Consider the following 13,663-nt stretch of genomic DNA (forward strand, 5'->3'; position numbering starts at 1 on the left):
GTTATCTGAGAAGGAATAACTGTGTTCATTCTTGCATCCAGCATTGAATCATATCTTACTTTTTAATTTATATTCCATATGATTTTCGAGTTTTAAGCTACCTCTACGATATAATAAAGTCGTTTTACCTACTGCTTTGGCTGTTATAGACTGAACTATTATATTATAATTATAGACTGTGAAGCAAAACCTTCATACGATAATCTGATCCTCACTTCAGTCATCTTTATCATTTATATATCTCTCCAGAAATGCTGCATTCACCTCTGTTTTTTCCATGTTTCTCACATTTCCTACAGCTTATTTCCCACACCTAAAGAGCAACGAGAAAGTGGCAACCTAACTTATCTGAGCTTAATTTTAAAAACATTACTACCAGAAATAAAGACGGGATTCAGAATATTTATGTTAAGCATCCAGTTTGTTGTTAACGGAAAAACAAACACAACATAATATTTCTTTAATCGTCGGATTTGTGCCCCATGAAACAAAAGTTGTTGTTGTTGTTGTTGTTGTTGTTGTTAGTAGTAGTAGTAGTAGTAGTAGTAGTAGTAGTAGTAGTAGTAGTAGTTCGTTTTCAAGGTCGAGCAAACAGAACAAAAGTTGTTAAGATTGATTCGTATATCAGACTGTGGTTATTATCAGCTTCAGACGTTGTATACTGCATGCCTTCATTCCTTTTCTTCATTGAAAAGACACGCTAACCCCATGTGTGATTCGCGTCTGTCATGATATGTTACTCATACAAAAATCAGTTTTGCTCTTTTGTTGTTATTTCTAATTTTGTTTATTTTGTTTTGTTTTTACTAAAAGCTTAAGGAGAGGTGGATAAATTATCTTTTGAACATTGAAAATATTTTAGAATAATTGAAAGTAATAAATAGAATAAACAAAATTGTATTACTTATGAGGACGTATTATGACAAACATTTGTTGAAAACCGATTTAAAAACCACAATTTCTACAATCTCACAAGTAGAAAGTTCTGGGAAAAAACACTCAGTTTATGCAAATTCTGTTTGATGTTAGATATGGAAAGGAAGAAAAAAAAAATCTTTTCAGTTGAAGTAGATGGACAAGCTCTGGCTGTATGTTCTGTAAGAGGCGACCAGAAGTTGAAATTAAGTCAAGCATCTTCCATAGAATTAAGGAGGATCATAGAAAAACTAGCAATGTTTCTTCGGTGAGAAAGAGAATGCAAAGAACGGAAGAGATAATCATCTAGTGATCAAATGTTTACACTTTTTAAACCAGTCCACCATGGTACAAACTCATTCGGTATTTTACTGTGAATATATATATATATATATATATATATATATATATATATATATATATATATATATATATATATATATATATATATATATATATGTATGCATGTATGTATACAAGTTTCTTGGTTTAAAATATTTAAATCAGTTTTTAAAAGTAAAAGGTTGAAGCAAAAAATCGGATTGTTTACGTATATTTAGAGAGAAAGGTTTATTAATTAAGGCAATAAATGATCAAGAAAGACACGTTCTTAAAACTGCCAACGCGGTAAAACAAGATCCTTCTCAGGAACAAAACACACATTTATGAGCGCATTGTGTGTGTGTGTGTGTGTGTGTGTGTGTGTGTGTGTGTGTGTGTGTGTGTGTGTGTGTGTGTGTGTGTGTGTGTGTGTGTGTGTGTGTGTGTGTTCTACTGAGAAAATGTGCGAATCTTTTTACCTCTACCTAATTTCATTTCTGCTGTTTCATGCTAATTTTAGAAAATGACAGCCAAACAGCTCACCTCCGCCCTTACATTAGTCCCAAACTCCTGACCTTTGATATCGGGGTTGGGCAGATGTAAGTCTGCCATAGTATGCTCTTGCTATCGCTATTTAATGCAAGACTGGAAATCATACGACATGGCAGATTTGCCATCTGTCCCTGTGTTTATTTCACTCCTTCCTAGTTCCCCCGCTTCTAAACGCACCGACCTGCAAACACAATTTTTCTGTTGACGAAACTTCTCCTTTATCCCAATCATATCAGTTAAAGACAACCCAGATAATTCTTTCTTATGTAGTCAAAGTATGTTTCGTGCATATCAAAGATTTGGTATTATTCAAAGTAGAAGGAATATGCTGGGGGTTTTTTTCATATGAAAGAGGGTGCGCGCATGCACGAATTAACGTTCCATTTTGGTTTAAGAGCATACATTTATTGATAGTTATATAAAATTTCGTATATATTCGTATATTTTGAGGTACATAGTTCACTCTTCAACTAATAAACCGATGATTATGAATTTTAGAATACATCTGTTAAGCATCAAGTGTCGTAACTTGAACTATATTTAGTTTAATTTAGTCTCATTCAAAAACTATGAAAAAAGGGTGAAAGCTTTCAGATATTTCTACTTTTATTATATAATACGTATTAGACATATGTAATAACTATTCCCAAAATTTCAGTTTTGAGGGATTTTACAGGTCTTAAAAGGGCATAATATGGAAAGAGGTTCTAACATGAATATTTTAATCTTTCAAATTTGCACTGAATTTTATCCATTATAATTAGGCACCAATAAATCAAGATTACCTGAATTTAATTAAATTCTTAAGATATCATTAAGCTTAAGCTTTAAATTGTAGACATTGTCTGGAATTAAAATCATTTAATGGGTTTAATCAAAATCCGAATAAAGATTTTTACATATTCGTAATATGTAATATATATATATATATATATATATATATATATATATTCGTATAGCATTGTATCATTCTTTTGATGGATGACATAAAAATGGTGCAACACTGTTTTGCTCGAGCAATTGATTTCGCCAGTCCTGAGACGGGTGTTATTTTAGTTTGTTATCAGTCGTTGTACATAATTATCTCATGTGCGATAGAGTGTAAGGATAAGAATCTGACAGAATGATGCACGTCACATTCTCTTCCACCTCATTTAACTTCCTGGCGTCACATTCCCTCAATGTCTTTTTTTTTTCTTTGCCCCATATATGTGAACTACCCACTTTTTTCTTCTCACACTTCCTCAAAAACTCCACCACCTTTACTTTCCTATTCTCCATCTCCATCTTTCTCTCTCTCTCCCTCTCTCTCTCTCTCTCTCTCTCTCTCTCTCTATATATATATATATATATATATATATATATATATATATATATATATATGCATGTATGTATAACCACAGAAGTTTCCTATTTCATTTGGTTCTCTAATAATAGCACTAACGGCTTTTATTACATTGTATGTCAACACAAAATTACTGTCAATCGTTTTAGCTTTCAATTTATTGTAGCCAAAATATTTTTCCTAGGTTATTCTTTTGTTTTTGTTTTTTTTTTTGTTTTATTTATTGCAATCTATTACAGTTTGCTGTAGTGTTTTTAATTGATAATTAATGACTATGCATAAGTGTGTTGTTATGTTTTGTTTACGGGAAGATAACTCTATGTAGCATCTTGTTGAATTATTCCCCTTTTATCATTAGTTTTTAAAATTGAATCTCCTTTTATCAGTTAATAGTATATTTTATCAAATGATTTTTACTAATCAAGGCAAGTAACGTCTGTTATTCTTAGAATTTCGAGCTATTGTATGTTATTTCAAGATTGTATGTACTAAATCATGCTTTTATTATTTTTTGTGGTTTTTACCTGCAAATCTTTACTTTATACTCATGGTTGATGCGACAAGTATTATTATTAAGTTGTCTACATTTTACTATATTTAACTGTTTGATTATTTGTTTGAAGTTTATGACATAGCATTTCTCCCCCGAAAACTCCATTATGTCTACTATAAACGAAAAAATCAAATAGTAATGGTAGTACTACTACTTCAAAAGTTAATATAAGGTTTGTGTTTTGCTAATTATACCACATAACCCATTAAAAGTAATCATGTTTAATTATAAAATGAATTATTCAAATATACTAGATTTTCCTGGATCCCAGGATAGAGACTTTTTCAGAATAGCACATCCAGGGAATTAAAGAAGAACTAAAGCGATGGTGAAGGTAATCCCAAATAGTGAATAGTCTTGTGCCAGACTAAAGATGGGTATCGAATTATTTACGGAACAAGTGGTATATCAAAAGGAAAGAAAGGACAACAAATGAGTGCCGTCGGCATTTACCTCTCTCTATGGATTTCGCCGATGCGTTTAAAAACATCGATGGGAGGAGAAACAAAACATCTATGCCCTTCCCATTTCCACAATTATGCTGCGCAGACTCAACGGGGTAATGCATCAAAGTCTCCCTCGTTGACGGTGTAATTTCCAATAACGTTTTAAGTCGGATTCTCTTGCATTGAGATAATCGGATCAAATGTGCTTCGCGCCGCCTATCGTTTATGTGTTTGTTATTACTGACTTTGAAGGAGCCCCTTGTAATGAAATCTCTACTTCAGCTACAAGATAGAACACAGGAGAATATTGGACGAAACCCATGTCTAGTAAATAAATGTTATAATATTTTCGATGCTCATCTCTTTGTAGTCATGAATTTGCCGCACCGGTAGCAGTGTCAGAAAACGCCATTAAAAATGTGTGATAAAAAATTGAATAATTCGACCTCCTATCTTTCAAAGCTTATAACTACTTGAAAAATGTAATTCAAAACCTAATTTATTTTTCAATTAAAGGAGGAAAGACTAAATTTTAAAAAAATAACAGGTTAAATAGCAAAGTATGCAATATTTGTTTTTTTTATCGGTTTTCATTAAAAAAGATTTAAAGAAAACCAACGCATGTTAACTTACTTCGATAAAATGTATGTATATATTCCAAAAAATCACTTACCTATAAAAAATACTATTCAGTGGGTACTTCCATTCTTCATTGTTAAGATTTTATCCATATTTATATTTTATATTCCAGGTCCTTTTTAAATAAAATACTTTTTTAAGCGAGTATTAAAAAATATCGCGATTCAGCTCGTCACAAATGAGAAAAAGGGGAGATAACCATCTCCCTTTTTTTTTTAGAGTTATGAACTATGGTAGCCTTTAAGCGACAGAATTAATGTCTCTTTCTATTGCTGGCTGTAAACAAAAGTTACTAAATATGGACCACCATAGGTGAAAAATAGTCCCATTTCACTTATCAGTTTTTGCCAATAAAAAAAACAGTCAAGCGATTTTTTATTTTTTTTATTTTCTTAAGACAATACATGAGATTTTGATTTAATATATTTTATTTCTTCTTTATGGAGTGATTTTTTCTATATCTAAAAAAAACATTGAATGAAATAGAAATAATTCTCGTAGTTAAACGAAACTTTCTCTGCAATATAACAAGATTATAAGATTTCACTTAAAAAATTCAACGTGGTTTTAAAAAAAGTTTGAAACTTTGAACTTTACAGGTAAATGTTCTTTTTTTGTTTTAAATTAGCTTATTTTATTTATTGATCATTTATCTTCAATTTGTGATATATAAATTTGAGGAGAGAAAATTAATTATTTTCATTTTTATAGACATTTAAAAATGGGGGGGTGAATTTAAAAAACCACTTGTCTAGAATATTATATTCAGTTTATGTGAAAGAGCATAAAATTTCACATTGAACCTGTAAATATCGTAAAAATTGAACTAATACGAAAAATTTGGATAGATTTTTAAAGTGAAAAAATTGAAAAAAAAATTTAACTCGTAAAATTCAATTGATTTCATTACGTAAACAAAATGGCTACATGAACGCGCGCAGGCACTTTGTAAACTTTGTAAACACTATTTTCTAAAAAAAAAATAAAAAAATTATTTCAATTATTTTTTAAACAATTTCAATAGTTTATTTTGGAAGTATATTCCATAAGGAAAATAAACAACCCATTTTAAAAAGAGAAATTACGAGTTTTTTTTATATTTTATTCGCAGTTTTCTGTTAGGGGTGTCAAAAATTTCCCCAAAATTCTGACACATCTACCGCACCAGTTCACGTTGGTTCAGCGAAGTTAAGCAACGTTCGCTTTTTGTTCTTTATTTGATTTACCTTTTTACTTATCTTCAGGAGAATTGTCGAAATCTATCTCACAGTCGCTGTCTCAAGTATGACAACAATTTCATACATTTCTTTAACCCTCATAACAAACGATATCGTTTTTTTTGTTGCTTTTTTTGTTTTTTTGTTTTGTTTTGTTTTGTTTTTTTGTGTTTTGTTTTTGCTTGGTTATCTGCGTTCTCTACCTTTGTGCGTTTTGTTGCACTTGTTTTTAATATTTATTATCATTTATTTTTACTATTTTTAATTTTATTTGTACTTTTTTTATAAGTATTTTATAATGAGATTTTTTAGGTCGTTATCTCAGATTCACTCAAAAGTTTTGTTTCATTTTTCTTTTCCGGTTTTTGAGTAAATTGCAAATTTGCTAAACTATTTATTTACCAATGAACACATGCTAAAAATGTATAATTTGTTTTCGGGTAGTGAGGCAAATTGGTAAATCCGCTCCTGTACCAATTTGGCTATGTTGGAAGGGATATCTACATTGTCGGAAAACTTAGTTTTTTAAATATTTTGAAATATGCTAGATATATATACACATATTTACAGACATATATATTACTATATTAGCTGATATATTTGATATATCAATTATTTAAAGGGGCTTATCATAATATATATATATATATATATATATATATATATATATATACTAGCATTTCAGCCCGGCGATGGCCAGGTGTTTGGATGTGTATGTTGAGCAAAAAAAAAAAAAAGTGGTAGGAGGAAGGCAGGTTCGAACCTGTACCGCAAAGGAGGAAAAGAACAGGGTAACTTTGACCCCTATTATGACCCCTTAAAATTTATTATTTCGGACTCAAATCAAGTTATTAAGTTAGATCCATGTCCAAGGAACCTATATCTAAAATTTCAAGTGCGTAGACCCAAAATTGTCGGAGGAGTTTGGTAGAGTTCTCAAAGGCCAAATCGTTGAACTTTGACCCCTTAATTGCCAAATTTCTTGGCAAAAACGGATCACATCGATTTTCCCAAATCTCAGTACCCTGTATATCAAATTTCGAGTATGTAGACTAAAAATTGACAGAGTTAGTGCGTAGGGAAATGTACACAGACACACACACACACACAAACAGACAGACACTTTCACTTTCATAGATATGCTAACATTTCAGCCCGGCGTTGCCCGGGTGTTTGGATGTGTATGTTGAGCAAAAACAAATGTGGTAGTAGGAAGGCAGGCTCGAACCCGTACCGCAAAGGAGGAAAATAACGGGGTAAAACCTAACGTTTATGCTGTTAGGACCACCGCCAAACCGGAAGCGACATTTTTTTTTAAATTAAGGCTAGATAATCTAAAGGAGAGGATAACTTTAAAAAATATCGGCGAAAAAAGTGACGTCCCCTGTAGAAAAGTGCCTAGTTGAAGGGGAAGATATTAATGTTTTTAGCCAATTTTTCGATATTTGTCGTATGAAAGGTCGAACTTTAAAAACGATACTGATCTTGGTAAAATCCCTCGCCTCTATTGAAAGTTTAAGGCAGACATGCAAACATACATACATACATACATACATACATTTTTATATTGGTAACTAAAAATTTTCGACTCAAACTGATGAAAAAGCTTGCCCTATCTCTGAATATCCTTTATGTCAAATTTCAAATATTTAGACCAGAAATTGTCTGAGTAATTTGGAAGAGTCCGCAGAGGTCAATTGTTTTTTTAACTTTGACCCCTATTATGATCCCTTAAAATCTATTGTTTTGGGTTCAAATCAAGTTAAGTTAGATCCATGTCCAAGGAACCTATATCTAAAATTTCAAGTGCGTAGACCCAAAATTGTCGGAGGAGTTTGGTAGAGTTCTCAAAGGTCAAATCGTTGAACTTTGACCCCTTAATCGCCAAATTTACAGAGTTATTGCGTAGGGAAATGTACACAGACACACAGATACACAGACACTTTCACTTTATATATATATATATATATATATATATATATATATATATATATATATATACCGGGTGCCCAAAAAAAACGGGCCCCAACTCTAATAAGGCCCTGTTTTTTAGTGTTTTGTCCGAATGGAATGAAATTTTGGTCATAACTAGTTAATTATATTCAAAACATCACATCAAAACACTAGGGTCTTTGGCCTTTTTTTCTCCTTTCAACATTATATGTTCTAGATATACTTTCTATGTTTTGGGGGGTTTGTTTGGGGTCACCCTGTATATATATATATATATATATATATATATATATATATATATATATATATATATATATATATATATATATATATATATTTCGACCTATGAGCTTCTCCACAACAACTAAATTGTTCGGAAATCCACACAGATGATTTGTTTATAGTGATGAAAGCTTTGTGCAAAACCAACCATACTTTCTGGTGCAATTGATAATATTAGTCGATGTAATGGCTTCCGCAAAACAGAGCACACAGTAGACCTTATGTTTTATATCAGAGTGTTTCTTCTCCTTCATGTATGTCTTATACATACATATATATATATATATATATATATATATATATATATATATATATATATATATATATATATATTTATATATATATATATTTATATATATGTATATATATATTTATATATATATGTATATATATATATTTATATATATATGTATATATATATGTATATATATATATTTATATATATATATGTATATATATGTATATATATATATATTTATATATATATATATATTTATATATATATATATATATATATATATATATATATATATATATATATATATATATATATATATCCCAGGTTAGTAATACCCAAAAGTAAAAAAACCATTGAATTTCAACAAAGTTGTTGATAATGCTCAATTAAAACTAGCGACTTCCGGTAATTTTGTTTGCCTAAATTGAATAAAATAATATATATATGAAAACCGCGTGCAATTTTTTTTTTACTCAGAAAAAGTGAACTAATGGAAAGCTAGTTTAATTAAATAAAATAAAAAACTAAAATCTAAACTTAGTTTTTTTTTCTCTTTATTTCTTCACTGTCCTTCTTCAACTGTCCTCTTTCAACTACGTATTTGATAGTATTATTACTCTTGCTGATATTTTCTTTTGATATCAATAATAAAGTATTTCTATTTTAGGTTTTTATAATCTACAGAGAGAAAAAAAGAGAGACAACTTCGAGTGAGGGGAGATGTTTGTGTGTAACGGAAGCGAGGATGACAGACACAGTATTTAATAAGAGAAGAATGTTAAACAACATATAGTTAAAATCAGTGTGACTGATAGGCAGAAATTTAATATGCGATTGCCAGTTGCTAAGTGAATTACGACTAATTTAAAACATTAAAATATTTCTGCCAACATATCTTAATCACAAAACTAAGGAATAGTTTAGCATGCATTAAAGTATATGCTGAAAGCCTAGAGAAATGAACGTTGAGTCATTTGGCTTTGGTATAATAATCGCTTTAAGAACAGAGAGAACACTAAAAGACAATGTCGTGTATTCTATTGTATTGTAAGAGATTCGCTTGAGTGTTGGCATGTTGATAACCGATTTCAGTGGCAAGAAAAACTGCGTTGGCTCCATATCAGATGTCACACGTCGAAACGCAATGTCGATCACAAGTATTACGCCATCTTGAAATGCTCATTCTTTTCTTTTTTATTATTTATCTTCATTATTTTCAGGGCTGATTTATCTCCGTCTTCTATTTTTACGCATCAGCCGATGATTTCCTTCCGTCTGCACACCGGGGTGCGAAAAAAAAGTCGGCTGCTCGAATAAAAGTTGACAAACAGTCACCTATTTGTACCCTATCGACTCTGTTTTATACATTAACACATTTAAGCACCTCTGAAATGGTTTTTTTTTTTTTTAGCTAAGTCTTCTTTGGCAGAACGTTGCAAATGCAGGATTCCTGCTAAAAGCTATATGGCTCGTTTACTGATCCTGCCGTGAGGCATATGATGCCCTAACTACCCCGAAGGTGCATTATGTATGTAATTATAAAACGATCAATTAACAATATACTTTTACAGAAAAATGTTCAAAATGTATTGATAGTTAAAAAATAACTAAAAAGATAAATACTAATCCCAGGACATGTATAAGCAACATGTTAAGCATTACTTTTGAATTTTAACTTTTCTCTTTTTTTATAGGAGGATAGTTAGTATTTAGTTTCGGAGAAATCCCCTAAAATTTATTTTTAAAAATACTCGTCCCTCGTTACTCACCGTGTTGCCCGGAAACTTTATTCCATAATTCATAAGATCATTAGTTTAGGAGTTCACCACACACATAGATATTATTGGCGCTTATATAAGCACTAACTCAATTTAATGCCTTTTATATAAGTTAACGCAAAATTGCTTGTCTTTTTTATTTTACTCTATTAAAAGTGTTTTTTTTTTTTTATCTTCTTTATCTAATTTAGCGGGAGGGGCGGATTTGGAGAGACACATCCCAAATGGTGAAATTTACAATAAAAATAAGATTTCCATTCAATTCGCCGTGTTTCCTAAATTATATATATTCCATAATTTATAATGATCGGTTCAATAGTTTAGAAATGTACACTATATATAAAAATATAAGGACATAATCATACCAAATTTCATATTTAGAAAGATTATCTCATCGATTGGAAAATAGTTTGATCACTTCTTAATCAAATGAATCATTTTAAAACAAATTGGTTGAAGTATGTCTAAGGTAGAAATGAATTGTTTATTGTGAGCAAGTCATTGTATATGCTGAATTGGACAGGAGTTGTTATTTTATCCATAGTTGTAGAAATATTGTTCGTTCATAATTTTCCCAACCTTATCAATGCTAATTAACACAATACACCAGATAGGGTTTGAACTCAACATGGATCGTTGCAATATTCATAATCGTTACAATATCCACAATCGTTACAATATTTACAACCGTTACAATATTCATAATCGTTACAATATTTACAACCGTTACAATATTCACAATCGTAACAATATTCATAATCGTTACAATATTTACAACCGTTACAATATTCACAATCGTTACAATATTCACAATCGTAACAATATTCATAATCGTTACAATAGTCACAATTGTAAAAATATTCATAATCGTTACAATATTCACAACCGTTACAATATTCACAATCGTTACAATATTCACAATCGTTACAATATTCAAAATCGTTACAATATTCACAACTGTTACAATATTCACAATCATTACAATATTCAAAATCGTTACAATATTCACAACCGTTACAATATTAAAAATCATTACAATATTCATAATCGTTACAATATCTATAATCGTTACAATATTCACACTCGTTACAATATTCATAATCGTTACAATATTCACAACTGTTACACTATTGACAATCGTTACAATATTGACAATCGTTACAATATTCATAACCGTTACAATATTCACAATCGTTACAATATTCACAATCGTGATATAGTAACAAAAAGCAGATACAATCCTTTTTGATCAGGATCCATCACAGCCTTAACAAATCTTATGATAAATTAATACACATAACCAAGATAAAACACACACACACACACACACACACACACACACACATATATATATATATATATATATATATATATATATATATATATAAATGCTTACTTCTTCGTATATTTACACATTCATATTAACATAACAAACGACCAGAATAATTCTAAAACAACGAATACACCATATTTTCTTTAAATGATCGTTGTAGCCTATGAAGGAATGTGGTTAGAAAGGGTAAATTGTATTGAGAATAAGAACAGAATATACAAAGAGCAACTGTCGTAGAATGTGCAGACCACCGCTGAGAGTCCTACGTCCCGGTCTACTTATACAGTTCGGAAGAGTTCATCTTTTGTGCATGAGTGAGTCCCCACAACAATGATAATCAGTTATTTATGGACATTGCTTGTCTTTTTGATTCATATCAAAGTGTTTGGTAGAATTAGTAGGTAATAGTAAGTAATACTTAATAGGAAATTCTATATGAAGACTGCTACTTTGATCCAACACGATCATCTGTAAACATGTTGCAGAGTGCAATAAAATGCACATGAAATAGTGGGAAACTGTTGTATGATCACATGCTTGAAAGATACGTATAGAAAAACTAGAATAATAAAGTTTTGTTTTTTTTTCAAGTTACTAAAATATGACTATACTTATACAAAACCAAACCATCAATATTTGAATATCTAAAATGACTATCAAGTTTCTCTAGTTACAAAACCGTAACTATGTATCATATACAAAATGGTAATATATATATATATATATATATATATATATATATATATATATATATATATATATATATATTCTATGTCCTTTTGCAAGAGAAGATTTATTTAGTGCGCATTGCTGCTTAAATAAATTGGCTACCTTGGTAACGCAAAGGTTCTGGATAGTTTTCATGCCATAAGTATATTTTAATACTATTCTCAATGATATATACATATATATATTTTCTTCTTTTCACGCAGAGAGACCACGAGAAAGAAAAAGAGGCCCTTGACTGGGTTGAGGCTATTCTTGGACAACCAATTGACCGGAAGAAACCTTACGAAGATGTCTTGAAAGACGGCATCATATTGTGCGAGTGAGTTATTACATTCATAAATATAGTCGTAGACTTTGTAATTATACTTTGATTCTACATTTGGTCACTGGTGCATGCACTTTTTACTCGCTGACCTTTTTCTACTGCATGGGTATTTATCCTTACTTGTACGTTTTCGATTGTTGTCCACATGTTTGATGGTTTTGAGTAATACCTTAAACTACAGTGTGGTGTCACTATTTATTTACTATTAATCCACGCTGCATTCTAAACCCGAGTGGTAGTACCTACCTGCCTTATATATGAGATGAAGCAGACTCTGGTGTTATGCACATATGGGTAACAGTAAAGTTTGAAGAATTAAAAAATACCAACATTACAAAATGTAAACGTGTGTTCAACGCACAGGAAGTGGATATCCGCTCATTGAGCCGATCCAACATCAATATTCGATTCCAACACCAGCCGCAGTAATTTTTTGGTCTCAGTCAAGATTGTCCCTCCAAGCAAAATTATGACTTCATTTTAAACCAATAAACACAGTATTAGTTTTTGAGGGTATTAATGATACTTCTTTTCTTTGACAGAGTTTCTTTAGCAGAGTTGCAATCAGAACTCTTAATCTGACCAAATCTAAACACAAGTCTGATCAAACGCTATCATGAGAACTACCGAAAACCAACTAAATTCCTTTGCACCTCTACCGGAATATGTATAGATAATGATGTTCTTTGTGGTACCGGTGCTAAAGCAGATTGGCATTTCCAAATGCCAATCTGCTTTAATATTGAACATAAAAACCTACGCACCAGTTGTTCCAATCCTGGACACACATTCTCAGAATGAACTTTCGTTTAAAGATTACTAACTTTTCAAAATGAAAGAATCAAATTCTGGATGGTCAATACCATAAACCAAGAATATTTTCCATTTTTTGTGGTTTCTTTTCCATTTTCCGCATGTATTGCAATTATGTAACCTACTAAACATGCCGCCTTGCGCATATTTATTAAAAATATTTCAAACCCGTATAAGGATCGAAAAACTAGTGCATAAAATTAATTAAGGGAAAATATACTCGA

The 13,663-nt window shown here is 30.7% G+C and overlaps 1 protein-coding gene across 1 annotated transcript in view; it reads left to right on the forward strand.

Moving 5' to 3' along the window:
- LOC145291336 (myophilin-like) overlaps positions 1-13,663 on the forward strand; it is an 85,573-nt gene that overhangs the window by 65,188 nt on the left and 6,722 nt on the right. Inside the window, exon 2 of the mRNA XM_080137093.1 lies at positions 12,505-12,620. Coding sequence (XP_079993219.1) covers positions 12,505-12,620 — 116 coding nt within the window. The remainder of the gene's footprint in view (positions 1-12,504; positions 12,621-13,663) is intronic.

Source organism: Euprymna scolopes, chromosome 12 (assembly GCF_053919585.1).
Source record: "Euprymna scolopes isolate OS-2025 chromosome 12, ASM5391958v1, whole genome shotgun sequence".
Classification (NCBI taxonomy): domain Eukaryota; kingdom Metazoa; phylum Mollusca; class Cephalopoda; order Sepiida; family Sepiolidae; genus Euprymna; species Euprymna scolopes.